The sequence below is a fragment of the Hippocampus bargibanti genome, linkage group LG13 (assembly GCF_051943395.1).
Source record: "Hippocampus bargibanti isolate YZ-2025 linkage group LG13, ASM5194339v1, whole genome shotgun sequence".
Taxonomy (NCBI): Eukaryota; Metazoa; Chordata; class Actinopteri; order Syngnathiformes; family Syngnathidae; genus Hippocampus; species Hippocampus bargibanti.
In genome coordinates, this window is record NC_142746.1 from 4,908,910 (window position 1) to 4,935,749 (window position 26,840).

The 26,840-nt window shown below is 39.6% G+C and overlaps 1 protein-coding gene across 4 annotated transcripts in view; it reads right to left on the minus strand.

Annotated features, from left to right (window-relative positions):
• The window catches only part of gbf1 (golgi brefeldin A resistant guanine nucleotide exchange factor 1), a 74,709-nt gene that overhangs the window by 20,619 nt on the left and 27,250 nt on the right, over nt 1-26,840 (minus strand). For 3 of the 4 annotated variants that reach the window (XM_089011600.1, XM_089011599.1, XM_089011598.1), the window contains 17 exons: nt 25,965-26,096; nt 18,911-19,029; nt 18,517-18,625; nt 17,687-17,747; nt 15,601-15,655; nt 6,775-6,922; nt 6,428-6,648; nt 6,188-6,347; nt 5,339-5,550; nt 4,503-4,601; nt 4,213-4,407; nt 3,942-4,134; nt 3,681-3,806; nt 3,505-3,593; nt 2,419-2,621; nt 2,160-2,283; nt 352-477 (listed from right to left, as the gene is read on the minus strand). In XM_089011600.1, coding sequence (XP_088867726.1) covers nt 352-477; nt 2,160-2,283; nt 2,419-2,621; nt 3,505-3,593; nt 3,681-3,806; nt 3,942-4,134; nt 4,213-4,407; nt 4,503-4,601; nt 5,339-5,550; nt 6,188-6,347; nt 6,428-6,648; nt 6,775-6,922; nt 15,601-15,655; nt 17,687-17,747; nt 18,517-18,625; nt 18,911-19,029; nt 25,965-26,096 — 2,372 coding nt within the window. Of the gene's footprint in view, nt 1-351; nt 478-2,159; nt 2,284-2,418; nt 2,622-3,504; nt 3,594-3,680; nt 3,807-3,941; nt 4,135-4,212; nt 4,408-4,502; nt 4,602-5,338; nt 5,551-6,187; nt 6,348-6,427; nt 6,649-6,774; nt 6,923-8,500; nt 8,537-15,600; nt 15,656-17,686; nt 17,748-18,516; nt 18,626-18,910; nt 19,030-25,964; nt 26,097-26,840 lie in introns of all 4 variants that reach the window. The other variant, XM_089011597.1, reaches the window with a different exon arrangement.

A 26,840-nucleotide genomic window follows, 5' to 3' on the forward strand; every position in this document is an offset into this window, starting at 1 on the left:
AAACAATTGATATATGAAGATTAGGAATGTTCCAAGATAACTAGTATGGAACTTGCACTTTTAGTTTTAAAGGCTAAAAAGAACGAACATTTTTACTCTGGTCTTGAGGACCATCAAAAACTGACGTCATGCATCGAGTTACAAACAAAAATACCAGTGTTGTCCATTATTCCAAACTTGTATGGGTACTTTTTGTGAAAGTTCTGCAGAGTAACAAGAGTGAGTGAGTGAGTGAGTGAGTGAGTGAGTGAGTGAGTGAGTGAGTGAGTGAGTGAGTGAGTGAGTGAGTGAGTGAGTGAGTGAGTGAGTGAGTGAGTGAGTGAGTGAGTGAGGTGGCGAGACATCACTCACCTCTACAGTCATAGGGATATTCTGCTTTCGGACATTGTGGTTATGTTGGTCAGTATTCAACATTATAACTGCGTAGGCCAAGGCAAATCCTGCATCATTTGTCAAGAAGGGAGAGCCATTTACTTTCTGCAAAGACAAAAACGTAGTAAAAGAAGATTATAGATTATGTCGTGGTAAGAGCCAAATGATAAATGTAAACAGATAATGACCAGTGATTGATGTCATACAAAATTTGAATCAGATCATTTAGACTCACAAGGGTGGAAAACCAATTCACCCTTACCTATAATGACTCAGTAAGGCTTTGAAGATTACTATTTTTGTTTTACGTGTTCTATCAAAGAAAAGGTTACTCCCAGGAATAGTTTCCAGGTCACATAGTTTTGCATGCTATTTTTGGGAAGACAAATGTTTCCAGCAATAGAGTCCAGCTTTTTTCCTCGTGGGAGCACCTGTGTGTTTGACAGGGACGTACCGTCTTTCAAACTGTTGTCATCCAATGACTATAAAACGGAGGGTTAATCATGTGACAGGTTTTGAATTATGCTGTCACCATCCTAACCAAATTTACGCTCGCTGAAACGAGCTGTCCATGGAAAAGGTTATATTTCACAATGTTGTCATTGTTGGCAGATAGGGGTAAAGGCAATTAGGTTCAAATTTAGGTTGTGCTGTGGAAAGTACAGTATACATGAAGTTGCCAATTTCAGCAATGAACCAACTCAAGTCTCAGGGCCAAAGCAGGTGTCATCAACTCCGGCCCTTAAGGCCCCTATTTTGCATGGTTGAGATATTTCCTTTCTCAAACAGTTGATTAAAATGATCACATCATCAGCAAGTTCTCCAGAAGCCTGATAAAAATCCTGATCATTTCATTCAGGGAGAGGGAAATATCTAAAACATGCAATATAAGGGCCCTCGAGGACCAGAGTATGTGAGGCCTCCGCAAAAGCTTTGCACACAAAAAACAGGTGCAAATTTTGGATGTTTGCAAAACTCAATTTTTTTAGATGTACTATAAGTATAAATGAACATTACCATGTAAATATTACGTATTTTGTACAGATTTTAGCTCTATCTCTTGTTTCTATTTATAATTCTATTGTATTTATTGTATTCTATTTATAATTGTATTTTATTTATTATTGTATCTATGCTTGTCTGTGACTGTAAAGTGTCCTTGAGAGCTTTGAAGGGTGCTTGAAATAAAATGTATTATTATTATTATTATTATTATTATTATTATTATTATTATTATTATTATTATTTTGTCTGTGTAAGCTCTCAGTCGTACAGGAATGGTCCATCGATGCAAATATTTCTTCAGCCGTCATCTGTACTTCTTTGAAGGTGTCGGACGTTTCGCTTCTTATCCTAGAAGCTTCGTCAGCAAACTGATTATTAAATTAAATTAAATATTATTTTTATTATTATTATTAGTAGTAGTAGTAGTAGTATTATTAAATATTGTAGCCAAAGGCTGGTATATATTTGGATTGGATTTGCCTTTATTAGTCTCACAGTGGAGAAATTTACATTTCACAGCAGAAAAGTGATGAAAGGAATGAAAGTAGAAAAACAAAATACATTCTGCTTCTGAATTTGCCATAAAAACTTTACAATCCTTTTTGGGAGGAGTATATGGAAATAAACTTTCCACATGCAATGACATTCATTCTCCTCTACTGTACACTTGTCCATCAGCCTTATTATCCTCTTTTTAAAAACATGCATTAAGATACACTATACATGTAATTCTAAATATATCCGTTTATGTAAAGATTTTACAAAAAGGGACAATGACTTACATGCCAGTTGTCTGTAAACGTTTCCAGAAGTCTTTGGATGACTGGAGCCTCTCCGGGTAACCTAAAAGCCTCAAGGTAAAGCCTCAAGGCTTCATCTATTCGAAGGCCCTGGAAGGTGAAGGTGCTGGAATACAGTTCATATTTACTGTATAAGTGAGCATTCAAGGCTCTCACAAATGTTTAAAAGTTAATCACCACCACATCACAAGAACCTTAAATTTGGCATTGAAAATTGTTCAATATCTTGCGAATATCTTACTTGACAAAGCTGTCGAGGAGGTCCATATTATTGCGATCACTGACAAATTCCCCGATCATCTTTTTGTCCAATCGGGGATTTTCTCGAAGCCACTGAGCAACTTGGTTGTTATCCATTGGATTACTGAGAAGCCCTTTCTCCTGAAGAAACTGGATTCCCTTCTTTGGTTTCATATTAAATTGCTCTGTTCCTGTTATCAGAAGCTATGAACAGACAAAATGAAGGATACAATTACATATGGACTCTGCTGTGTCCAAACAACCAGAGATGGGCATGAAAGTGACAGACTCAGCACTGCTGGAAATGGCTTTGTCACTAGCTGGGTCAGTACCGGCGGATCTACTTTATCATCATTTTTCCGTTACCGGACGAAAAATGAGCAGTGCCTTGCACCTGTTTGGCTCACAGACGTGAATACACCAGGCAAGCCAAGCAGAGCACTGGAGATCTACTCATCTTCCAACAAAAAAAAAAAAACTTTGAACACTAATCAATTTGGTCAACTCACAGTGTTGTCTGGGAACTAAATCTCTGTTCTGTTCTCCATGCTTGCTTCTGTGTGTGTGTGTGTGTGTGTGTGTGTGTGTGTGTGTGTGTGTGTGTGTGTGTGTGTGTGTGTGTGTGTGTGCGTGTGCGTTGTTAAACCTTCATTTGGATGTGTGTTTGCTTTGTGCTACACCTACCACTCCCAAGAAAAAGCGGAATAAACAAAAATATGAAAAGAGATGATGTGATGGTCTCGAAAAAATGGTTGTGACAAATTTAATTTGAAGCCTGGTTAAAATAACAATGACGGTTGGTTGATTGGGTAATGATTACAGATTAGGGTTTTAGTTCGCCTTGAAATCGTGACAGATTGCTAATGATGGACCAATGTTTCGACTGCTGGTCAATGACGCACCAGCAAAATTACAATTCAAGAACTGCAAACGAGAGTGATATATTTTGTGTGTGTGTGTGTGTGTGTGTGTGTGTGTGTGTGTGTGTGTGTGTGTGTGTGTGTGTGTGTGTGTGTGTGTGTGTGTGTGTGTGTGTGTGTGTGTGTGTATATGCGCGCACGTGTGTGTGTGTGTGTGTATTTATCACCTTTTTCTTTTTTCTAATTTCAAGCAACTCTTGCGAATCAGGTAAATTTGAAGAGAAACGCTGGGGATTTTTCAAGATCTTCTTTTCAGCTGAAAGAAACAATGTGAAGTACAATTTAGTTCTAGCTTACGTTTGTCTATTTGTATCATTGAAACAATGCAGGTCTCTAGCCTTACTGGTGTCACTTTCTCCTCGATCCTCTCCACACAATTTCATCTTTTCTGACACCAGATTTCCATTGGTTGATAGGCATCCTTGACCATGATCCGTGAGAGGAAAATTCAAACCATTTATACTGCCCTCTTGATTAAAATATGAGAAATTTGGGGTTGAAAAGTATAATCAATTAATGTATAGACATGTTGAGATCACGAGGCAAATAAATAAACGATTCACAAAACAAAAGATTCACAAAATGAAATATTGGTATAATTTACCAGTTGTAGAATCAAGTCCATTTTTCATAACATTTTCGTCCTCCACGAGCAGTTTTTCTGACTGGTCATTGCAAGATGTGTTGTCTAGCACTTTGGCTTGGCAGTGAGCCTCGGTGCTGTCAATCACAGTTAGTAGAGCTTCGAGTGACAGAAGGTGAGTGGTGTAGAGCTGCCCTGATACAGGGAATGCATTCTGGAGGAATTGAAAGGAAAAAAATGAACAAATCCATCCTTAAATGCAACAATTTGTCCCCTACAAGGGGGAGACTACCTTTGACAGCAGCTTGGTAAGGTCTTCAAAGAGATTAGAGCAGTAGAAGTCACAGTCATAGTTGATGTACAGCTCAGTAACAAAGCTGGGGATCCTCCACAACTGAACCAGTGCTTCCAGAGCCATTTCCTTCATTTCATAGGGCATTTTCATATTCTCTGATGTGATTATGTCCATCAATTTCTTCAGATACGTCTGTCAGGTGTAAGCACATTTTGTGATGAATATGAAGTACATGTGGGACATTGATCTGTTTAATTTAAGGTAGAATTAAAGAATACTGACATTACCTCCAACTGAAATTTAAGATGCACTCTCATGCTTTCAAAGAGAAAGAAGCACACTCGTAACGACAAAGCATAGAGGTTCATACGATCCATGCTTAGCATCTAAGAGAAAGAAAGGTAAACAAATTGATGTTATTCACACTCAGCTGGACCACTTTCCAAAGTATCACATTTTATGTATAATATACTACATGTAAAACTTTAACACCTTATTTCTAATTGTTGGCTAGTAAACATTGTTACTTCTATGGAAGGAAAACCAGATGTGTCAAATTACTGCAGCAATTGTGAATAATTACAGACCGTTAGTAAATATTTTAATCGCTTCAATGTTTTTTTTTTCTAAATCTTTGTGTGTGATTAAATTAATTGTTTCTGCCGGTGGGTTGCCCTTTTCTAATTAGATGCATTGACCACCCGAAACATATAGAGATCAATGAAAAATTAACTCACAAATGATTCAGGTTTTGACATGATCGCACCAGAATCCTGACCTGGACCCAATTGAGGATTTGTGGGGTGAGGTGAACAGTGCTTTTCACAGATGATTCACACATCACAATCTGATAGACTATTATTACAAGTTTTATTGTATAAAAATGTATTGTATTGTAAAAGTTTTTTTTTTTGCGAATGTGGATTAATATTGCCACATCAAGATGTTCTACACTAGTGTGACACCGTTTTTTTGCTTGTTGTAACTGTTCGATTTTACCCATATATGGTTTGTTTTTAAGTCAAGCTGTGTCTGTGTCATTCACTTAGGAATAAGTAAAATTAAAAGTAACATCCCAAAAACCTGTCATTCGACGAATTATTAGGGGCAGATTGGACTCTACCTGGAAAAGATGTCTACATAGCTCATCTTTGATCAGTCCTAGCAAAGATTGGTAGTTGACAAAGTGTGCAGACTCCAGGGCAACATTCAGCAGTTGCAGGCCTATGTGCATCATCGCATCAGTGTTGTGGCGGTCGTGAGGGTTGGTCAAGGAGATTAGAAACCGAAAGAGTTCCCTTAGACATGGCAGACCATAGGGGATGAGGGATGCACCTAAAAAGAAAATAAAAGTACAGGGTTGGGCCACATGGTAAACATAAATAAATCGACAAATCCAAAAAAACTAGAAATTACATTAACTTAAACATAGTCACATATAAAGTGCTAAAATAAAAAACAGTAAACAGAGAAAACACATAAGAGCGTACAAAATAAATAAAATGATGAAATGAAAATACACAGAAAAAGAACTATGTGCCTCACGCCAACCAGCGATGGATAACCTTTGTAGACTTAATAGAGGCTCTGTAAAAGAGCCAAACAACTTTACATTGTTAAGCTTTTTATTATTTACTGTTTTATTAATACTTTCTGTAACAGATACAAGAAAACAAAAACAAACATGACAATTTCCTGAAATATGTGTCAGAAAACAGAGCAGGACATGGTTGATGCACACACTTCTGCTGGTTGATTGAGCAAATATGCTCAATCAACATGAAATCCATAATCACATTTACAGAATCGCCCAATCTTAGATGAGTGTACGCCATCCATAACTGAAATTCCACACTATAGGTTATCACATGGAACTTTGAAACATGAAAAATGTGTGTTCTATAACCATTACAGTTGGCTATTACAGTTATGGAAATATATTTTTCAGACCAAATTATGTAAAAACTCCTACCATCTCTTTGTGTAGACTGTGTGAATCGGACACCTCTGGGATTGACGTAGTCCATGTCATGGACAGTGGCGTTACTTGAATGTTCTGCAATCGAGTCTTTATCCTGGAGAACCTCTGGGATTGACTCTACTGATGCTGATTGAGCCGCGCTATCTTCAGACTTCATTCATATAGAAAAATACATAACATGTTCAGTTCACTTGTGCATTAGCCACATACAAAATATGACTGCAGCCTCACCTGTGCATTTGGAGAGCCAGGATCTATGTCTTGGAGTGGGTTAACATTGCCCGGTGTAGTTGCAAACAAGCTAATTTGATCCAGGTCAGAGAGGTCTTCCCGAGAAGTGGCTTTGGAGGAGGAATCTAGGCCACTGTCTGTTGTTGTGGGACTAGAGATGGAAGATCCAGCACTGTCTGAGGCTGGGAGTGAACACATTTTCTCCATTAAGACAACTCCTCCTAAATAGAGGACAAGGAAAGCTCAAGGGAAATATAAAATGGTCACGGGTTGAAGAAATGAATTTGGAGGCAGGTGGGAAACAAAATGCAATTTCTTTAAAAAAAAAAATGCTTGAAACCGCTTACCAGATAGGTTGGTATTACTTAGGTTTGTAGACTGGGTAGGGTCAGCCTGTGCAGAAGCACTTCGCACCATGTGGTGAGGTGGCTTTGGTGAACGTTTCTGCTTTTTCCATTTGGATGACTCATTCATCCCACCTGCACGCATTTTCAACTGAAAAGCAAAAAAAAAAAAAAAAAAAAAAAAAAAAAAAAAAAAAAAAAAATTAAATCCCCCTTATACTTCAAGATGCTTTGCCTCGTGTAACATTCACAATGCTTTGCATGCTATTTTATTATTTTGTGTCGTCATATCTCATCTACAAAGTTACTTAGTACAATGGAAAAAACAGGGAGCTCACTTCCCCTTGCCCAGATTTCTGTCATTGTGCAATCAGATGGAGAGACCACTGTGTAGGGTAGGGCTTTAAGACCTAGAAAAGGCAACTTGGTTCGATCATTTCACCCATGGGCTCACCAATCATAGGAGATCGTAGGGGCTCAGGTACAGGGTGAATTGAGCACGAAGGATAAAGACAGGAGCCCTTGCAGTTAAATACATGTCCATTGATGCTTGCTCAAGGATTGTGGAATTTAATAGTAAGAATCCAGCCTGAGGCCTGTATTGTTTTTTTTTTATTACTGGACCATTTATGGATTTTTATCCAGATACATGTATCATTCACTTGTCACATTTTTCTGCACACCCTGCGACCCTTGGCGGATCAGAAAATAGAAAAATTGGAGATTTTACATACATAGTGATCCCTTGTTTATCACGGTTAATGGGGAACGGGACCACCCACAATCGACAAAAAATGCACTAAGTAGCGTTTCCCCCGGCACCTCTTGGAATTTGTGCGCCAGGGTTTTGATATATTGTATTGTATTTGATATATTGAAATATTTAAACAGTATTTATAATTGACATATTTGAGACAAATACAATAGCAGAACATATATTTACTAAAATCTTTAATTATAAATCCAGCAGACATTTAAACAGCTTCTTCCCCCAAGCCATTAACTCTTTGAACTCTTTCAACAGTAGCCAAAATGGAACTGTATAGTGCCACTTAGCAGTTTTTTTGACGATACTAGTGCAGCGTGTTCTACCGGAAACAAATTCCTTGTGTGTTCTACATACTTGGCAATAAAGATGATTCTGATTCTGATTCTGATTCTGATTAAACCATGCACAGTAATTAACATTGTCTTTATGCAGCTGTGACAGCCTCCATTAGCCTCCAGAGCTGCTAGCAAGCTATCTGATGGCACGCAGCCAATGTGTTTATGATTAGACAATTAAGGAGGCGACTAAATAAGTGCTGCTTTTTTCGTAAAGGCCCAATCACCCACCCTCCCTCACAAATGCAAATGTATGTATGTATGTATGTCTTTCTCGACCATTCCATTGTTTTAGATATAAACATCAATAAAATAAAATGTAAATGTCTCCACTGTGAGACTAATAAAGGCATATCCAATCCAATCCAATAAAAGCTATAAGTATGCATTAGTGAATACATTGTTGGTGGAATTTGAAATTCACTGTTGTGATTTTTAAGGGTGAAAAATAGTAATATTTTTATGGAGCAGGATCTATGTTCCATCATTTTTAAAACAGTTATAGAAGCAACAGCATAACTCTCGGACATACACTGGCTGGGGTGAGTACCTTAAAACGAAGAGAGAAAATATATTTTAAGCACAGAGACATTCCAGACTTAACATTTAAGATCATTTTTCTTACCTGCACTCGTTTGTTTTTCCATAAGATATTGTAAGCCTCAGAAGAAAAGGGGAGTAGGCAGGTGCCCATGATTAGTGATAGGAATCATGTCAGCAGTCAGACCAACACAAAGGACATGCAGGCACAACTATTTAGCGACAGTCCACCCACAAAGTATTCTGTGCATCACTTCTTTAGATGCAAGCTACGTTTCAGCCTTCTTCCAAATTTGAAGTAATTACATTTCCTGGACACTACACAAACTGAAACAATGTTTTTGTTGCTATTTTTGGTAATTTATTCAAAGTAAAAAAATACAGTATGTTAAAATATTTACAGCCATGGAGCTTAAAATAGAGTTTATGTATTTCATTCATGCTGGAGCCTAACCCAGCCATCTTTAGACACTAGGCAGGCGACACCCCGACTTGGTTGCAAGCCAATAGTTTAGGTATTCCGGATTACGAAAATGTAGTCAGTTCAATTTATTGACTTGATTTGGAGTTGACATGTTTTAAAAAGCCAGTAAACTTCACAATTATATACAGTATTTATAAACCCATTCATACATTTAACTCACTGCCATTCCCGAATTTATTCAGGAATTAAAAAGCATGACGTGGAGCGCGATTCCCGAATTTGGTCGGGTTTTGGTTTTTCTTATGGGGGGTGCAATTCAAGCTTCGGTCAGACCTCTGGTAATGTTTTTCCCTCTCATGAGGAGGCAGCATTTACCTTTCAATGCAGATAACTTTACAACCAAGAAGGTTCGAAATAAACTTTTTTTTCTGATGAAAGAAGAAAGTCTGAGGTCTCTTACGCTGCATTGAATGTTTATGTAGTCCTAAAACTCAATATTCTGTGGGCCCTGCAATTTGAGTGAATGTATCAAAAATTCTGGTACCAGAGTGGACACATATGTGCACATCGTCTGGCAGTGAATGAGTTAATATAATACATTTAAAGGACAACCGACGGCTCCGGACAAGTTATGTCCATAATTTGTAAAATCACTTCAAATGACTTCTTAGCGTATTTTACAAAGATTCCACCGCATATAACTATATTTTACGGTTTAAGACTCGCTCTGAATATTCAGGAAGTCTTGTTTTTGAGTTGGTGACAATTCCTGACGTGATGTCACGTCAGAAACGCCCCTGAACAAGAATGCGACACACAATGCATTTTGGGTACTTTGTTTGGTCTGAAAACTTCGTGTTGATCCTTATTGATGGAAAAATTGATGGCTAAAATGGCAAAAGGAGAACATAAATAATGCGATGGTGAATCGTGTGTTGCACCAAACCAAGACTACTATTTGATACGAGTTGACACAAATTCCCAGCAGACAAATCAGCCCATTTCCAATGTTGCTTGGGCGCCATCTTGTGCATTGTCTGGGACACTACATTGGAGTCCTGATGGCTCGAATTGATACGGAAGGACTTCTTTAATCGATTGTAAACATTTGTTTTCCTCTTCAGAACTATTTGAATCATATTCATAATATAGTGTGTGTGTGTGTGTGTGTGTGTGTGTGTGTGTGTGTGTGTGTGTGTGTGTGTGTGTATATATATATATATATATATATATATATATATATATATATATATATATATATATATATATATATATATATATATATATATATACAGTAAAGTCTCGTTATATCGATATTGTCGGGAGTCCGAAAAAATATCAATATAACCGGGACTATCGATATATCCGACCCTGCGTGCATGTAATTTTCTCCTTGCGTTCATAGAAATAGTATCGTAATAAGTGGTACTATCGATATAACCGATATCAATATAACGAGACTTTACTGTATATATATATATATATATATATATATATATATATATATATATATATATATATATATATATATATATATATATATACAGTAAAGTCTCGTTATATCGATATTCTCGGGAGTTAGAAAAAATGTCGATATAAGCGTACTGTCGATATATCCGTCCTGCGCCGAACTGCATTAACAAAAGCTGCCAAAAGAGGGCATCCAAGCACCATATAAGAAACGGAGCTGGCCATGAGCTCGCCATTTTGTGCCGCTTTTTTTTTCGGGTGAGAGATGGTCCCCCAATGTTGCCTCAAAATAGCACATATAATTCTTTAATCGATTGAAAACCTGTATGCTTTCCTCTTCAGAACTACAGTGTATTTGAATCATATTCATAACTGGATGTGTAATAAGAAAGCATATTATCCGAATCTGAAGCCATTGTTTGGATTCACAAGCAATGCAAGACGTCTTGGCGTGAAGTCATATTTATTGGTTTTTGCATTTGAATAAAAAGTGACATCGGTTGTCCTTTAATACACAGTATGGAATGTACAGTAATTTTCAAAATCATCATGCATCAGCAGACAAAACAAGAAACGTTGCAAAAAACGATTGCATTCATATACAGTACAGTGGGCATGTACACAACACAACAGGGAAACTGCAACGCTTACATCTTACTGTATTATGTATGCAATTTTAAAAAAGTCATCAATCTTCTTCTGCTTCCCATTTTTACCTTTTAACACAAACACTTCAATTTTGTCTGCTACACACGAGCTAGCGTCTGAAAATGGAAATGGCTCTGCTACATGGGAGCTGGTCACGTAACAAACTCACGTGACCAGGTCACGCGACCAAGTTGAGCAATGGCGCGACCGATGGCGTGTATCGATATAAACATAGCAAAATGGGCGGCGAGAGATGAAAAAGAGCACCGTAGTAACCGGAATAATCGTAAAAACCACAAATCGTACTAAACGGAACTAATTACAGTAAAGTCTCGTTATATCGATATCGGATATATCGATAGTCCCGGTTATATCGATACTATTTCTATGCACGCACGGAGAAAATTACATGCAAACAGGGTCGGATATATCGATAGTCCCGGTTATATCGATATTTTTTCGGACTCCCTTGAATATCGATATAACGAGACTTTACTGTATACATAAACAGACTAGAAATGTGCACGGGAAATGAAAATAGTGTCGTAATAAGCAGTATTATCAATATAAACGATATAGATATAACGAGACTTTACTGTATATATATAAAAAAAAAAAATCCTCGCCTCACCCATCATGGGTGGTGTCTGTCCCCCATTTTTTAGCTCGGGTCCTCTACCAGAGGCCAGGAAGCTTGAGGGTTCTGCGCAGTATTCGTGCTGTTCCCAGCACTGCGCTTTTCTGGACCGAGATATCCGATGTTGTTCCTGGGATCTGTTGCAACCACTCCTCGAGTTTGGGGGTCACTGCTCCGAGTGCTCCGACCACCACAGGCACGACTGTCACCTTTACCTTCCAGGCTCTCTCCAGCTCCTCTCTGAGCCCTTGGTATTTCTCGAGTTTCTCATGTTCCTTCTTTTTGATGTTTCCATCACTCGGGACGGCTACATCCACAACAACGGCTTTCCTTTCCCCTTTATCTATGACCACGATATCTGGTTGGTTGGCCATTACCATCTTGTCAGTCTGTATCTGGAAGTCCCACAGGATTTTTGCTCGGTCATTCTCTACTACCTTGGGAGGTGTTTCCAATTTTGACCTTGGGGTTTCCAGTCCATGCTCCGCACAGATGTTTCGGTAGACTATGCCAGCCACCTGGTTATGGCGCTCCATGTAGGCTTTTCCTGCCAGCCTCTTACACCCTGCAGTTATGTGTTGGATTGTCTCGGGTGCCTCTTTCCACAACCTACACCTAGGGTCTTGTCTGGTGTGGTATATCCCTGCCTCTATGGCTCTGGTGTTCAGGGCCTGCTCTTGAGCAGCCAGGATGAGTGCCTCTGTGCTGTCCTTTCGGCCAGCCCTCTCTAACCACTGATAGGACTTCTTGAGATCAGCCACTTCTGTTAAGGTTTGGTGGTACATCCCATGTAGGGGCTTTTCCTCCCATGATTGTCCCTCTTCCAGCACCTCATCCTCTGTTCCCCATTGTCTGAGACATTCTCTGAGTACATCATCCGTCGGAGCCTACTCTTTGATGTATTCATGGAGCTTGGATGTTTCATCCTGGACAGTGGCTCTCACACTCACTAGTCCCCGGCCTCCTTCCTTACGGCTTGTGTACAGTCTCAGGGTGCTGGACTTGGGATGGAACCCTCCATGCATGGTGAGGAGTTTTCGGGTCTTAACATCCGTGGTCTGAATCTCTTCCTTTGGCCACCTTATTATTCGTAGCTCCATTTCTGAGGCGGTATCCATAGCCTGTCTTGGCGATTATCTGGCTGAGGGGGTTCAGTTCTATGCAGAACAGCAGTGGGGAGAGTGCATCACCTTGGTATATGCCACATTTAATGGACATTTGCGTTAGTGGCTTGCCATTGGCTTCAAGTGTGGTTTTCCACATCCTCATCGAGTTTGCAACGAAGGCTCTCAGCGTCCTGTTGACCTTATACAACTCCAAGCATTCAGTGATCCATGTGTGTGGCATCGAGTCATATGCTTTCTTGTAATCAATCCAGGCAGTGCACAGGTTGGTATGTCGGGACCTGCAGTCTTGTGCGACTGTTCTGTCAACCAGCAGCTGATGTTTGGCACCTCTAGCATCTCTACTAATGCCTTTCTGTGCTTTGCTCATGTATTGATCCATGTGTCCACATATCTTAGCCGCAATGATGCCTGACATGAGCTTCCATGTTGTGGAGAGACAGGTTATTGGCCGATAGTTGGAAGGAACTGCACCCTTTGAGGAATCCTTCATGATCAGGATTGTTCTCCCTTCGGTTAGCCATCCTGGGTGAGTCCCATCCATCAGCAACTGGTTATTTTGTGCTGCGAGGCGCTCGTGGAGAGCTGTGAGTTTCTTTAGCCAGTAGGTGTGGACCATATCCGGGCCTGGTGCCTCCAGTTTTTCATACCTGAGACTCTTTCTTGTATATCTGCCGCTGTGATGGTAACTGGGTTCTGTTCAGGGAGGTTGCTGTGCTCCTCTTTCAGAGTCACCAGCCATTGCGCACTGCTGTTATGTGCGACCTCCTTCTCCCATATGCCTTTCCGGTATCTTTCAGGTTCCAGCCTTGGAGGGTCTGCTCTGCTGTTAGAACCCTGCCACTGAGCGTACACTTTCGCAGGTTGTGTTGAGAACAGCCTGTTTATTCTTCTGGCCTCATTCTCTTTCGTGTACCTCTTTAGGCGACTGGACAAGGCCTGGAGCCTTTGTTTGGCAGTTTCGAGTGCTTCAGGTATGGTTATCTGCATGTACCTCTTGGGTATTGGCCTTTTATTCACACCTCTCTGGGTCTCCGTCAATTGACTCACATGTTTCCGAGCCGCCTTGATCTTAGCCTCCAACCATCTTTTCATGGTAATGAATCTCGTGGCTCTCATGGTTGCTCTTGTAGCCAAGCATCTCTAGGATTACTGATGCTGAGGCGTATATCAGCTCATTGGTTTCCGTGATCGTTCCGGTCGGGATCATTCTCAGTGCTGCATTCACAGTTTCCATGAGACTTTCAGGTGGTACTTCACATAGCCGTTGTAATCGGTTTCTCAGTTGCCCAGTTTTCAATCTTGCCATGATCTTATCTCTCAGGTCAGTTGCTGCTTCGCTCAGCATTTCATTCATTGGGGCTTGCCTCCCAATCTCTGGTTGAACCTCTTCCTCTGATGTCCTCTGGGTCTCCGTCAATTGACTCACATGTTTCCGAGCCGCCTTGATCTTAGCCTCCAACCGTCTTTTCATGGTAATGAATCTCGTGGCTCTCATGGTTGCTCTTGTAGCCAAGCATCTCTAGGATTACTGATGCTGAGGCGTATATCAGCTCATTGGTTTCCGTGATCGTTCCGGTCGGGATCATTCTCAGTGCTGCATTCACAGTTTCCATGAGACTTTCAGGTGGTACTTCACATAGCCGTTGTAATCGGTTTCTCAGTTGCCCAGTTTTCAATCTTGCCATGATCTTATCTCTCAGGTCAGTTGCTGCTTCGCTCAGCATTTCATTCATTGGGGCTGGCTTCCCAATCTCATCATTCATTGGGGCTTGCCTCCCAATCTCTGGTTGAACCTCTTCCTCTGATGTGGCAGCCTGGGGGCCTTCACCTTGGAATTTGTGTTGTACCTCATCAATCTTAAGTTGTGATAGCAATTGCCGTTTGTGGCTATTGGAACACTGAGCTACTAGTTGTTTCGTGGTCAACCGTAACTGTGGGTTTCGAAGTAACCATTCAGCCCCCATTCTCCGCATATAACCCCTCTGACTAGGGTTGCTTAAGTAGTAGCATTCCAACAGAGCCATGTTATCGCATCTCGTCCATCTCCGCTTTGTTCCAGTAGCCCATTTTTCATCAAGGTGCTCTAGTTCCCCAGCACCTGACGCAGACCTTTTTTGGCCGGGCGATGTCTGAGCCGGCATGTCATTAGATTTATTGTCTCTCATCATTGTATGAGGTAGGCATTAGGGTGAAGGGTCTCGCCCAAGGACCCACACTGGATGTTTTGTGCTAATGTTATATATATATATATATATATATATATATATATATATATATATATATATATATATATATATATATATATATATATATATATATATATATATATTAAAAAATGGCAATGGCTAGTTGATAATGTAACAGCATCGCATTTACAGTTGCACTCAAAACCATGTCTTAAATTCTACTTATTTGCAAAAGTGCACATGAATTTCCCAAAACTACCAAGAATTACTCAAAAGTACCGTATTTTCTGGTGTATCAGGCGCACCAGAGTATAAGGCGTACCTTATATAAATGGAAAAAGTTTTCCAAATATCCTATGTTAATATATAAACGTTTTTCAAAATACGAGGCTCACCACATTATATGGTGCAACATTGGAGGCTGGAGTTACACACGACTTTTTCTACAGGGGGACAATCAAGGCCCATGGGAAGTTAAGATAATTTAACACAGACCTCCACTCTTGCACTATTCTACAGTGTTCACTATTATGTTAAAAAAACGTAAAAGTAAAGAACCAAATTCTTTCTACATTATTAACATGCGGAATCAGGGAAATGAAGTCATAAACATTCATGTGTGCAAAAATAAATAACATACAAGAGATTAATCAAAGAACAAGCAGCTCAGATACGCATTCAACATCTAATTACCTTCTTCATGCTGGCGCCAGCGTAACTTTTGGGCTCCTCCTTAAATTGGGGAAGTCTGTAAGAAAAGGGAATACAACAATTTTGGTAAAGTATACAAAAGTAATTGAAATAAAACAACATACATTCATTGGAGCATGACATTTCTAAATAGCAAATAAAAAAAACATTATTTGACTAAAATCGATGTTTATAATATATAAACAATGGACAGAAGTGGGAGGTCAACACCAACTCCATCCCGAGAAAGGCCGAACAGAGGATGTACTTCCTGAGGCTGCTAAAGAAGCATGGCCTGCCACAGGAGGTGCTATTACATTTCTACACGGCTATCATCGAATCCATCCTGTGTTCTTCCATCACCGTTTGGTTCGGAGACGCCACAAAAATGGAAAAAAATCCAACTTCAACAGACAGTTAGGATGGCGGAAAGAATCACTGGCACCGCCCTACACACTCTCGAGGACTTGCACACTGTGAGAATCCAAACGAGGGCGTGGAAAATCCTACTGGACCCTCCGCACCCTGCCCTCCAACTTTTCCAGCTACTCGCCTCAGGCAGGCGCTACCGATCCATGCCATAGAACTGTATAGTGCCTCAATTTTTCTTATGATGATACTTGTGTGAGTGTTCTACCGGAGACAAATTCTTTGTTTGTTCTACATACTTGGCAATAAAGATGATTCTGATTCTGAAAAAAAAAACATTGCTGAAAGCCACAGAGAAGCCAATAAATAACGTGGTGGGAATCCCAACGTTCTCCAACTTCTGTTAAAATGGTGAGCAATATCATCAAAGTGTATGTGTACATGCGCAAGTCTCTAAGCGTCTCTACAATTTTTGTGGACTTTAAGGCTTTACTGGAGAATGAGATGTCACCAGCAATCACATGCACAAATATAAAAAACCCCGCCTCCGACATTAACTGAAAACAGAGAGTTGCCTCACAAGCATGACTATTGGATGAGCTGTGGGTCCAACAGATTAACATGTTAATACCTTTATAATGCAAGGGTGCTGTCAAACAGACCAACAGCCTTGTTCATTCAGGGGTCCACTCACATCTCTATTATCGACCATGAGGGGACTGGAGGCGGGTGGAGTTTAAACACTGAAAAGTAATATTTGTGTGCGCCTTTATACACGAAAATTACACGTGTGTGTGTGTTTAAGTGAGAATCCAAATGCGTGTGCATCTGTCCACATCTATCGTTCAGTCACTTACAGAGGACTACGTTGAATTAAAGAAACCAAGCATGGTATGCTGCATTTGAGAAAAAGAAAAAAACTCAGAAACCTTGAACAGACATTTTCCTTCAAAAAAGACGGAAACACCACAGGTGTTAAGCCATGACTTTGTAGGGGATGATTGGACTTCATATAAGAACTTAATGAAAAAACAGCAACAAGAGAACCCTGCATGCATCATTTAGCATTATCGCAAAAGTCAATAGGTATGTTTGAAGCAGAACTTAACTAGAACTAAAGTGACAACAAATACATAAAGTAAATGGTTGGAAAAGCATTTCATGTCTATTGGTACAAATTAAAAATGTGCTCCATGTTCCTGTTGTGTGTGTATTTAATCGAAACAGAGAAGGACGTGCCTGGAGTTGCTTGAGTGAAACAAATTACCGTAATAAAGTAGATATTTTTTTAAAGAACCAACATGACAGCTCGTTTTGTTTCAGAGCTCCAATACTTTACCAAGACAATCCAGTCTCCTGCATTGCATTTCCTCATGTTGCTTCTTTTATGGGGTTGAATCATTGACTTGTCTGGAGAAGTATTAACCGTGGTTTTTCAAAACATCTCGAACAAGGCGAGGAAAATGAAGTGTTAATTTATCAGGTAAACTTCAGATTCAAAAGCTCAAAAAGTTTCAGTTTTGAGTATCTTGCGCTGCCATCCGCTCAAATCGTGCGTGTGGACCTGTGTGGGGCGCTCATTGTTTTGTTTCCGGTTTACATAATATCCGGTGAGATGTGATGCTGCATTAATATCAAAATAGAATAATATAAATATAAAAACGTTTCTGCAACAAATTTGAAGGGCAGGGCCGCAGACGTATTTGTTATGTATCCTTACTTGGAAAACAGAAGCTGCACCATATCAACAAGGGTGTGCTCAGCTGACTTTCTGAGGAGCTCTGTGTATACAGGAAAATCAAAAAAGTTTGATGTAAAAATGGGACAGAAATCAACAAACCTCAAAAATCAATACAGACGCTCCCCACCTTATGAACGAGATACGTTCCGAGCGGTCGTTTGTAAGGAGAATTTGTTCGAAAGTTGCTTCAGGGCTATATTTTGTATGGAATGTATGTTTAAGTAAAACACTGAACGGGGAAGTATAAAACACGGATGCTCTAACAGTTGCAAAATAAATTCATACCTACTGTAGTATGACGACATATATACCTGGGTCTTCAGTAAGCCATTACTGAAGCTGCTGGCATGTAATTACTTAATTTCATCACAGCAGCCATTACTCATGCAATGCGTCCTCCTGAAGCGTCAACTAGTAAGAAGGATTTCCTCCCCGCCGAAACACTCTCTGAAGCCAATCGTAAGCCAGCTCAGCGGATCGGGGCCTGAACTCGTTGGCGACACTTCAGCTTTGACGGGCGCTGATTGGTCAGCCTTGGTATCCGTCGCGTACACATTCAGCCCTGTAAACCTCCAATGTGTCTGTGTGCATGCGTGTAGCACTGTACACAGCCAATCGCAAGCGAACTTGGCGCGGAAAAAGGCGGGTAATAAAAAAATCTAACTTACAGCACCTTTGTCCAAACATATTTCGACATACAGTACCTGCAAAAATGTTCGTATGTACCGTTTTTCGTAACTCGAATGTTCGTAAGCTGGGGAGCGACTGTATAAGTAAAAGACAAAAAATTACAAGGTTGGGTGACTAACCACTTAGCCGCATTTCAAAGCAAATTCGGAAGCAGGACTGCATGATCTCACAAACGGATTCATTGGTCAGATGGGCTCCAACTGGTGTCAGCAGCAGTGTCCTCAAAACCTGAAAAAGGATTACGGGTATAAGGTTCAGTTTGATGCGTACTTGTCTGTCATGTGCATCTGTTGACTCAAGTCAATTCCTTGAAAATGCTTTACTTAAATTAAGTCTGGTTTTCTACATGGTGTCAAAATGAAATCAAGCAATTCATATGCAACAAAATGAAATCATGAAAACACGATTAAATAGAACTACAGGGAAACTGCGAATATGGTGTTCTTTTTCCTAAAAATAGACTGTATAACATCAGCGGGTTCTCTGTTGTGATGTCCAGTGGGTATTACGTACTTGCAGAATTTTCATCAGGACCACTTCATCACTGGCAGGGTCTGTTCCCACAAATCTGGCGTGTGTTACAGCATCTGCCATGTTCTCTATGGCCTCGGGTGCACCTTCGTGGTTAGCATCTGCAAAATTCAAAAATAATCAGGTTTATGTAACTAAAGCAAGTTGAACTGAAGTAAGTTGAAGCAACTAAAATTGCACTACATTTAAATAATTAAACAAGTAGCATTAGTGCGAGGAATGAGGAGCGTCAGTGAGGAGGTCAGATGTGTATTTTTGCATTGAGAGTCGGCACTTGGAATTGAAGTGGATCTCAATGGGGCAGGAGAACTCAAACACTGTATTGGTCAATGGATGCAATAGCTTTTGTTTATTTTCAAATTTGGTTTGTAGCAAAAGTGTGTTTTGTCATGCACACTGTGATCACGGCTTCTTTGATCCACTGGTGCAACAATTCGATACTCTCTCCTATCATCTGTAAGTGATTCAAACAACAAGGCGAACATATGAATAATTCAGACTGAATTACTGTATGGTAATGCTTAGTCAAACAATGGGGCACAGAGGGGGGCATGTTTGAACTTGTGAAACATGCGTTTTTATTTTTTTACTGTCCTTAAATAAAGTTTAAGACTTTGTCCATGGACATGTCCAGAAGAGAGAGAGTAACTACAGTAAAGTCTCGTTATATCGATATCGGTTATATCGATAGTACTGCTTATTACGATACTATTTCTATGAACGCAACGAGAAAATTTACATGCCGCAGGATCGGATATATCGATAGTCCGGTTATATCGATATTTTTTCCGACTCCCGAGAATATCGATATAACAAGACTTTACTGTATATCGGAAGAAGGATGCTGAGTCTCGAACTGCCAGTGAGGAAGACCAAACAGGAGGTTTTTGTATGTTGTCAAAGAGGACATGAAGGTAGCTGGTGTGAGAGAAGAGGATGCACAAGAGCGGGTTAGATTGAGGACACTGATTCCCTGTCGCAAACACCTGAAGGGGAAAGCCGAAAGGAAAAGAAGACTGTCCTTGTATAAAGTGCAATTGCAACTCCACTACATTAGAGGGCAGTGACGCTCTCATTGGCAGAGAGTTAGGTGCCGGTGGTGGGGCACTGAGCATGTATGCTTTGCGCACAGCAGAGTGTGGGAATGAAGTGTAGACACAAAGTGTAGCAGACTCTCAAGTGATACCATGAAGATATATTTAACAGGGATGAGAAGACAGGCAGAAAAAGGCGGAAAAAAGAGACATACAAAGGTCTCCAGAAAGCTAAGACGAGGAAATATGATGAAATGTATGAGGCGCTTGGCCTCCCTGTGACGCCGGTGGAAGACAAGGAAAGACTGGTGTGGCGTGTCTTAAAAGTTTTCAGTGGACATCATGAAGACAAATAAATTAAGGTGTTGCAGAAATCACACCCCAAACAAGGTGATAAGCTGCTTGAGTATTTTTCGGCGAAAACATGCCAAATGTTGCCAACAATAATCCCGCTGTGTGACTGCTCCTTCAGTAAACCCCTGAGCATTGTTGGCATCATATAAGGTTCATCCAGACGAGGGTCACGGAGGGTGCTGGAGCCTATCCCAACTGTCTTATGTCACTACGCAGGGGACACCCTGTATTGTTTGCCAGCCAATTGCAGGGCACACAGACAAATAACCATTTGCGCTCACAGTTGCACCTAGGGAGAATATGGAGTGTTCTATCAGCCTGCCATGCATGTTTTTTTGAAATGTGGTGGGAAACCAGATGTCAGTAGGCCCTGCCATTTGAGTAAAAATGACCAAAACTGGCACTGGAGTGGACTCATATTTGCACAATATTTAGCAGTGTAATAGTTTTGTAATAGTTCAAGTCTAATGAGAAAAACACAGTGTGACACCCAATCAATTAAAACATGTTTGTGCTTTATCTAATACTATCAAAGTAGTACCTACCAAACAGTGCATACCACGGTACACACCCACGAGTACTCAAAATATTAGGGTTGTCACAATATTTTTTTTCATTTCAATGAATATTTCTGTACTACATTTACATGTAGCCATTAAGAATTCCTCTAAGGTGAGACAGATGAAGGTTATCTCATCTCAATCTCATCTCAATCTTTTTGAAAATAGATTATTATATAGAAATTAATAAATTCAATGACCTATAATAAGCTTAGTCTTAAACTTACATAAGCCTCTGTGCTGTAAGAAAAAGAAAACAATTAATAAAATCCAGAAAATAGTATCATAACCCTAAAAAAAAAAGTCAAAATGAATCGATTATTTTAAATAAATACATAACAACACTAAGTTGTACAATATTTGCTTCAGTTCATGTTTCATGATATTGTTCTCCATAAAATGAGATAGGTTGCCGCCATTTGTGAGTGGGACAAATGGACAAATTGGCAGGCAGAGCAACAGTAGTGTTTTGGAAATCTGAGTGGCTGTCCTGTGCTTGTCTGTTTTCCCCCTTTGGAAACAGCAATTCGTTATTATATGTGTGTATTGCAAGCACTGATGGAAAGACTGATAATAAAAGGATCTTTTTAAAGTCACACGACAATGCAGCTTGTCTGATTTGGTTAATACAGAATGTGGAAATGATGGAAATATATGTCTGCTATTTCTTCAACAAAAATGCAGAAAGTGATTTTAGAAAATGCTTGGTATTAACGCAGCAAATCACCCACGACAGGGAGACCAGAGCAACGAAGTAACAACAATGGAAACGGTTTCGCAAAAAAACTTAATTGGATGAAGCAAGTACATAGTAACAATGTTAAATTCAGACCTGCTGCGACATAAAGCAGTTGGTTACCATGTGGCACATTCACATTGCTCAGGCATACTAACCAAAAGATGGCAGTGTTTGACAACAGTCAGATGTCAATGATATTCTCATGTCAATATAAATTTTATTTTGGTGTAGTTATGAATGCAGCCAATTAATGTACTATTCTCATGCGATAAGAGAAGGCTCTAAACCTCAAATCATCTATGTGCCACAGTGAGAATGGGTCTTTTTGGATACCAAATACAGTACAATACATCAGATATTTTCCTGAGGCACCTTGTATTCTTAAGAGAACAGCGACATTATCAGATGCCATATCCATTTTTTAAATTAAGACTTAAATGCACACTACAATCATAATTCAGTAAGGACACCAATTGTTGAAGCTTTATGGATGGAATTATTTTCCGTTCTTGCTTGATATACAGCATCAGCTGTTCGAAAGTGTGGTGTGTCGTCATATTTTACGGTGAATTCACCACACATTTTCAATGGGAGACAGGTCTGGGCTGCACACAGGCCAGTCTATTACTCAAACTCTTATTGTGAAGCCATGCTGTTGTAATCTGTGCAGAATGTGTTTTAGCATCTCTTACTTAAAAAAAAGTTGTACATTAAAATTACATTGCCCATGTAAATTGTACATGCTATTGACTATAAACGCTGCATACAATTACAGATGCTGGCTTTTGAACTTTGCGTCCGTAGCAATCAGGATGACTCTTTTCCTCTTTGGCCAGGAGCACACGACATTCACACTTTCACACCCAGAATTATCAGTCTCCTCTAGCATAGGGCTAAACTAATACCAACAAGCGTCGAAGGTAGAGAAAAGGAGTCAGGAGAGCACTCACGAACTGTGGTTACCCTCAGTGGTCTTTTAACAAATGTCAAAAGAAAAGGGAATGAAACCAAAGATCCTGAAGATGCGTACTAAAAGGAGAGGAGTAGCAGTACCTTACATTGCATGGGGTTTCTGAAAAACTACATAGGCTCCTTTGGCAACACAAAATTTGTGAAATGTAAATTTCTCCACTGTGACACTAATAAAGGCATATCCAATCCAATCCAAAATTTCTACTTATTTAAAACCGATAAACACTTTAAGACAAAAATTAGTGCATACAAAAGATAGGCTGCCAAATGAAAAACAAAGACATGTAATTCATTCAATACATTGTAAAAATGAAGATTGTAAAGAGCAATACATTGGGGAGACAAAACAAATTCTCAAAAAAAAAGACTATCAACATCAGAATCAGAATACCTTTCTGACATGTCAGGGATAATACTAGTGGGTCTCAATGTGCAGGACATATGCACCGAAAAGGTAGCAACCACTCATTTGACGACAATGAGGTTAAAATCTGAGCAAAAGAAAATATTTTTATAAAACAGCAAAACCCTTCACTAAATCGCCATGGTGGTGTGCGGTTTAATTTGGATCGCTCCTACAACACACTCGAGATCGTTACCACACAGGCTTAGTTATGCTAGTGAAGTGATACCAGAGAAAATGGGGCAATCAGGCCAGTCGTAGCCCATAATCAGTCAGGACAATAGATGTAATCAGTGTAGCCTAAAGAAATAGTCCTCTGCTTCCCCCAACCTTAGGGCAGGGACCTATCATAGCAGAGGTCTGGCACCGCCACCTCTGGACAGTAGGGATATTCATATTGGGCCAGAGCTACCAGCAAAATTTTAGTTCACTGACAAAGCCTTTTGGATGAGAAGCGAAACGTCCGACACCTTCAAAAAAGTACAGATGACGACTGAAGAAACCTTTTCATCGATGGACCACTCCTGTATGACTGAGAGCTTACACAGACGGGGGCCAATGTAAAGCACATCTGTGGCTCCAGCGGTCTGTGGGCTCACTCATTACAGCTGATAAGCGCACTAATGGAATACTTAAGTCATGACTCTCTCTCACTTTGTTTAATTTCATTTTTGATATTTGACTGGAATGTTTTTTAAACAAGTCATCTCAGGCTATATGGCAAGCTTAAACGGCTGCTCGGAGCACTTGAACAGGTGAGGGAGAAGGAGAATAGAGGAAGAAGTGAGTGAGTGAGTGAGTGAGTGAGTGAGTGAGTGAGTGAGTGAGTGAGTGAGTGAGTGAGTGAGTGAGTGAGTGAGTGAGTGAGTGAGTGAGTGAGTGAGTGACAGAAACTACAGCATTGCCTGGTGTGATATGAAAATATAGTTTCATCAGAATAGTGTTGAAAGATCCCACTTGGCAAAGTAAATAATTACTTGCAGATGCACGATTATCGTGTCATTTCAACAGCACCACCCCATAAAACGATGAACTAACGAAATACAATAATAAATAATATAATAATGTATAATAGTAATAAATAATAGCATACGATAAAGTTTTTTTGTGAAATTGATTGAAGTTTTAGAAAATTATTGCAATGTGCTTCTTCTTTTCCTTTCGGCTTTTCCCTTCAAGGGGTCGCCACAGCAAATCAGTGTCCTCCATCTTTAGAGGCTTGATCCGTATGTTTGTTTTGGCCAAGCTTTTACGTCGGATGCCCTTCCTGACACAACCCTCTGCATTTATCCAGGCTTGGGACCGGCACAAGAAGACATATGTCCATTTGTGGCTACAGAACAAGCAACATTACACACGTGTGTGTGTGCCGATTACAAAATCGTAATCGGCACAGCAACGTTCAAAAAAGCAAAAACTATACTCAATGAAGATTTTTTTTCCAAAACCTGCCAATTACAACAAAATGCATTCACAACAAGTCACATATGCATGAAATAAACCTAGAATGCATTTAAAATAATTCAGGATGTTTTTATTTGTGGTATGGTTTAAAACATGGAATGCATAGGTTCACCTTGCATTGCTCACAACCTGTTCTTGACTCGTGACGAATTTTCTTCTTTGCACACTCTTTACATGTTCTCTTTTTATCCAATTCTACTGGCCAATGAAGGAGGGCAGCAGTGTCATTCTCGTTCATGCATTCTCTTTTTCTTTTCATTCTGTAATTGCCAAACAACTGATGAGCTAAGTTTGTCCTGAATTCTAACTGAGTCCTTTTCCGGAGGTGACCTGTTCTGGTTTTCACTTGATGGTTTGGAGAGAGTTTCATCAGTATAAATCCATTGCAAATACAAATATCCACTAGAAACCAGAATAGGTATTTCCACCATTTGAGTGAATTCCTGGAGATAGCGTATGAAGCACGTGGTTGATCAGCCCGAAAGTATTTGAATGGTGATAGAAGTTCATCAATACAACAGTCACGACAAAATGTCTTCATCAACATGGTCATGTATTTCATTCTCATCAGGATCTGGAAAGATATATAGTGCATGGGTATTTTAGACAAAAAACATATGGACCTCCGTTTCAATAATCATATTGAGAATGCAAAGCTATGAGGTACTGCTATGAGTGGAAAACTTATCATTCACTTACAATTATTCGCATCGGGTACCAAGTCAGGATGAACAATATCATCATGAAAATAGCATTAGCGTTAGAATGTTCCGAATTCGGGACACTCCTTATTTTTAATATTTCTCGGTAAATAAACAAGTTAGCGTTAGTTTATATTTCAGTATTAAGGTAAACCTCTTCTGAATAGCTCATAAAATAGTTACAACATATACAGTAAAGTCTCGTTATATCGATATTCAAGGGAGTCCGAAAAAATATCGATATAACCGGGACTATCGATATATCCGACCCTGTTTGCATGTAATTTTCTCCGTGCGTGCATAGAAATAGTATCGATATAACCGGGACTATCGATATATCCGATATCGATATAACGAGACTTTACTGTACTTACGTGGTATTTCATCTATGACGAAAAATAGAAGGCGCTTTGAAGATGGAGGAGAGCAAGTTGTGTTGCGCATGAAGGAGATGATGTCACTGACGCTCATAAAGGCAAAGCTGCATATAACCTGTTTTAAAGGGACATGTAACTTGTGCCGCATCCGTTTCAATCGCCACTTGAACTGCTACCTTTCGTTTTCTCTATCTTTAAGCACAAGGGTTAACATCCATTCACGGCCCGCCTGTAGTTGGCATCCGGCATTATTTGTTATCGCTTCAGCCCGACTGGAGGCGTGACTCGGGATACACGGAAGTAAAAACACAACGACTGTAGTCGTTTGCCGGGAGGAATGAGTTAAGTGATTGCACGTGGAAATGTGTAATTTCATACGGAGTATGGTGGGCGACGTGTGTGTCAAATTTGTAGAAGGGGGTCAGTTCTTACCTATTAAGCCATATGACAAGAACTTGTTCACAGAGGTAAGGGCAAGGCCTGTGATTGGTCCAGTGGTATCCTCCGAGCGGACTACTTCAAGGAATGGCCGGAGGAACACATTGGGTTCAACATCTGACAGTTCTGCAAAGAAGGAAAAAGGCAGATGACACATGTCATCAATCAATGGGGTAAAAAAATAAATAAAAAGGAATATACATTTTGAATATGTTCAAACACTATTGGTAAATTAAAATTAAAAAAATAAAATACAAATAAAAATAAAATATAAATATAATATATATAAATAAATAAATATGTAAAAAAATATAAAAACATAATAGTTCTTATCCCGTGACTGTAACGTGTCCTTGAGAATTTTGAAAGGTGCCTAGAAATTAAATATTATTATTATTATTATTATTATTATTATTATAAATTGAGAAAAAATAGAAAGTATTTATATAAATAGCAATGAAAAAAGCAGCAATGAAAGAAAGCTGAAAAACAATTTGGGAAAAAGAATTCACTGACAAATAAAATTCACATTAGTCTGTGATTCAGATATCTTTAGGCCAGCAGAGAAGGCCTTGCAGGCCCTGATGGCCCACCATCGCGGCAGAGCATCTAAAAGCGAAGGATATGTTGGAACAATGGGTGCACAATCATGCGGTCTGGGGAGGAAAATGTGGAGCCAGGCACTGCAGTGAGGAAGGCGGTGGAACAAGACAAACAATATAAAGAAATATAAAACATTATAATTTGGTGTTTTTGTAACAATTTTAGGTCCGTCTAACAATACACTTGAGGCACTGTATTCCAAACAGCAACAAACTTAGCAGGATTTAATTGTCATTCCATTATGTTAATGGAATGGAATGGTGCCAA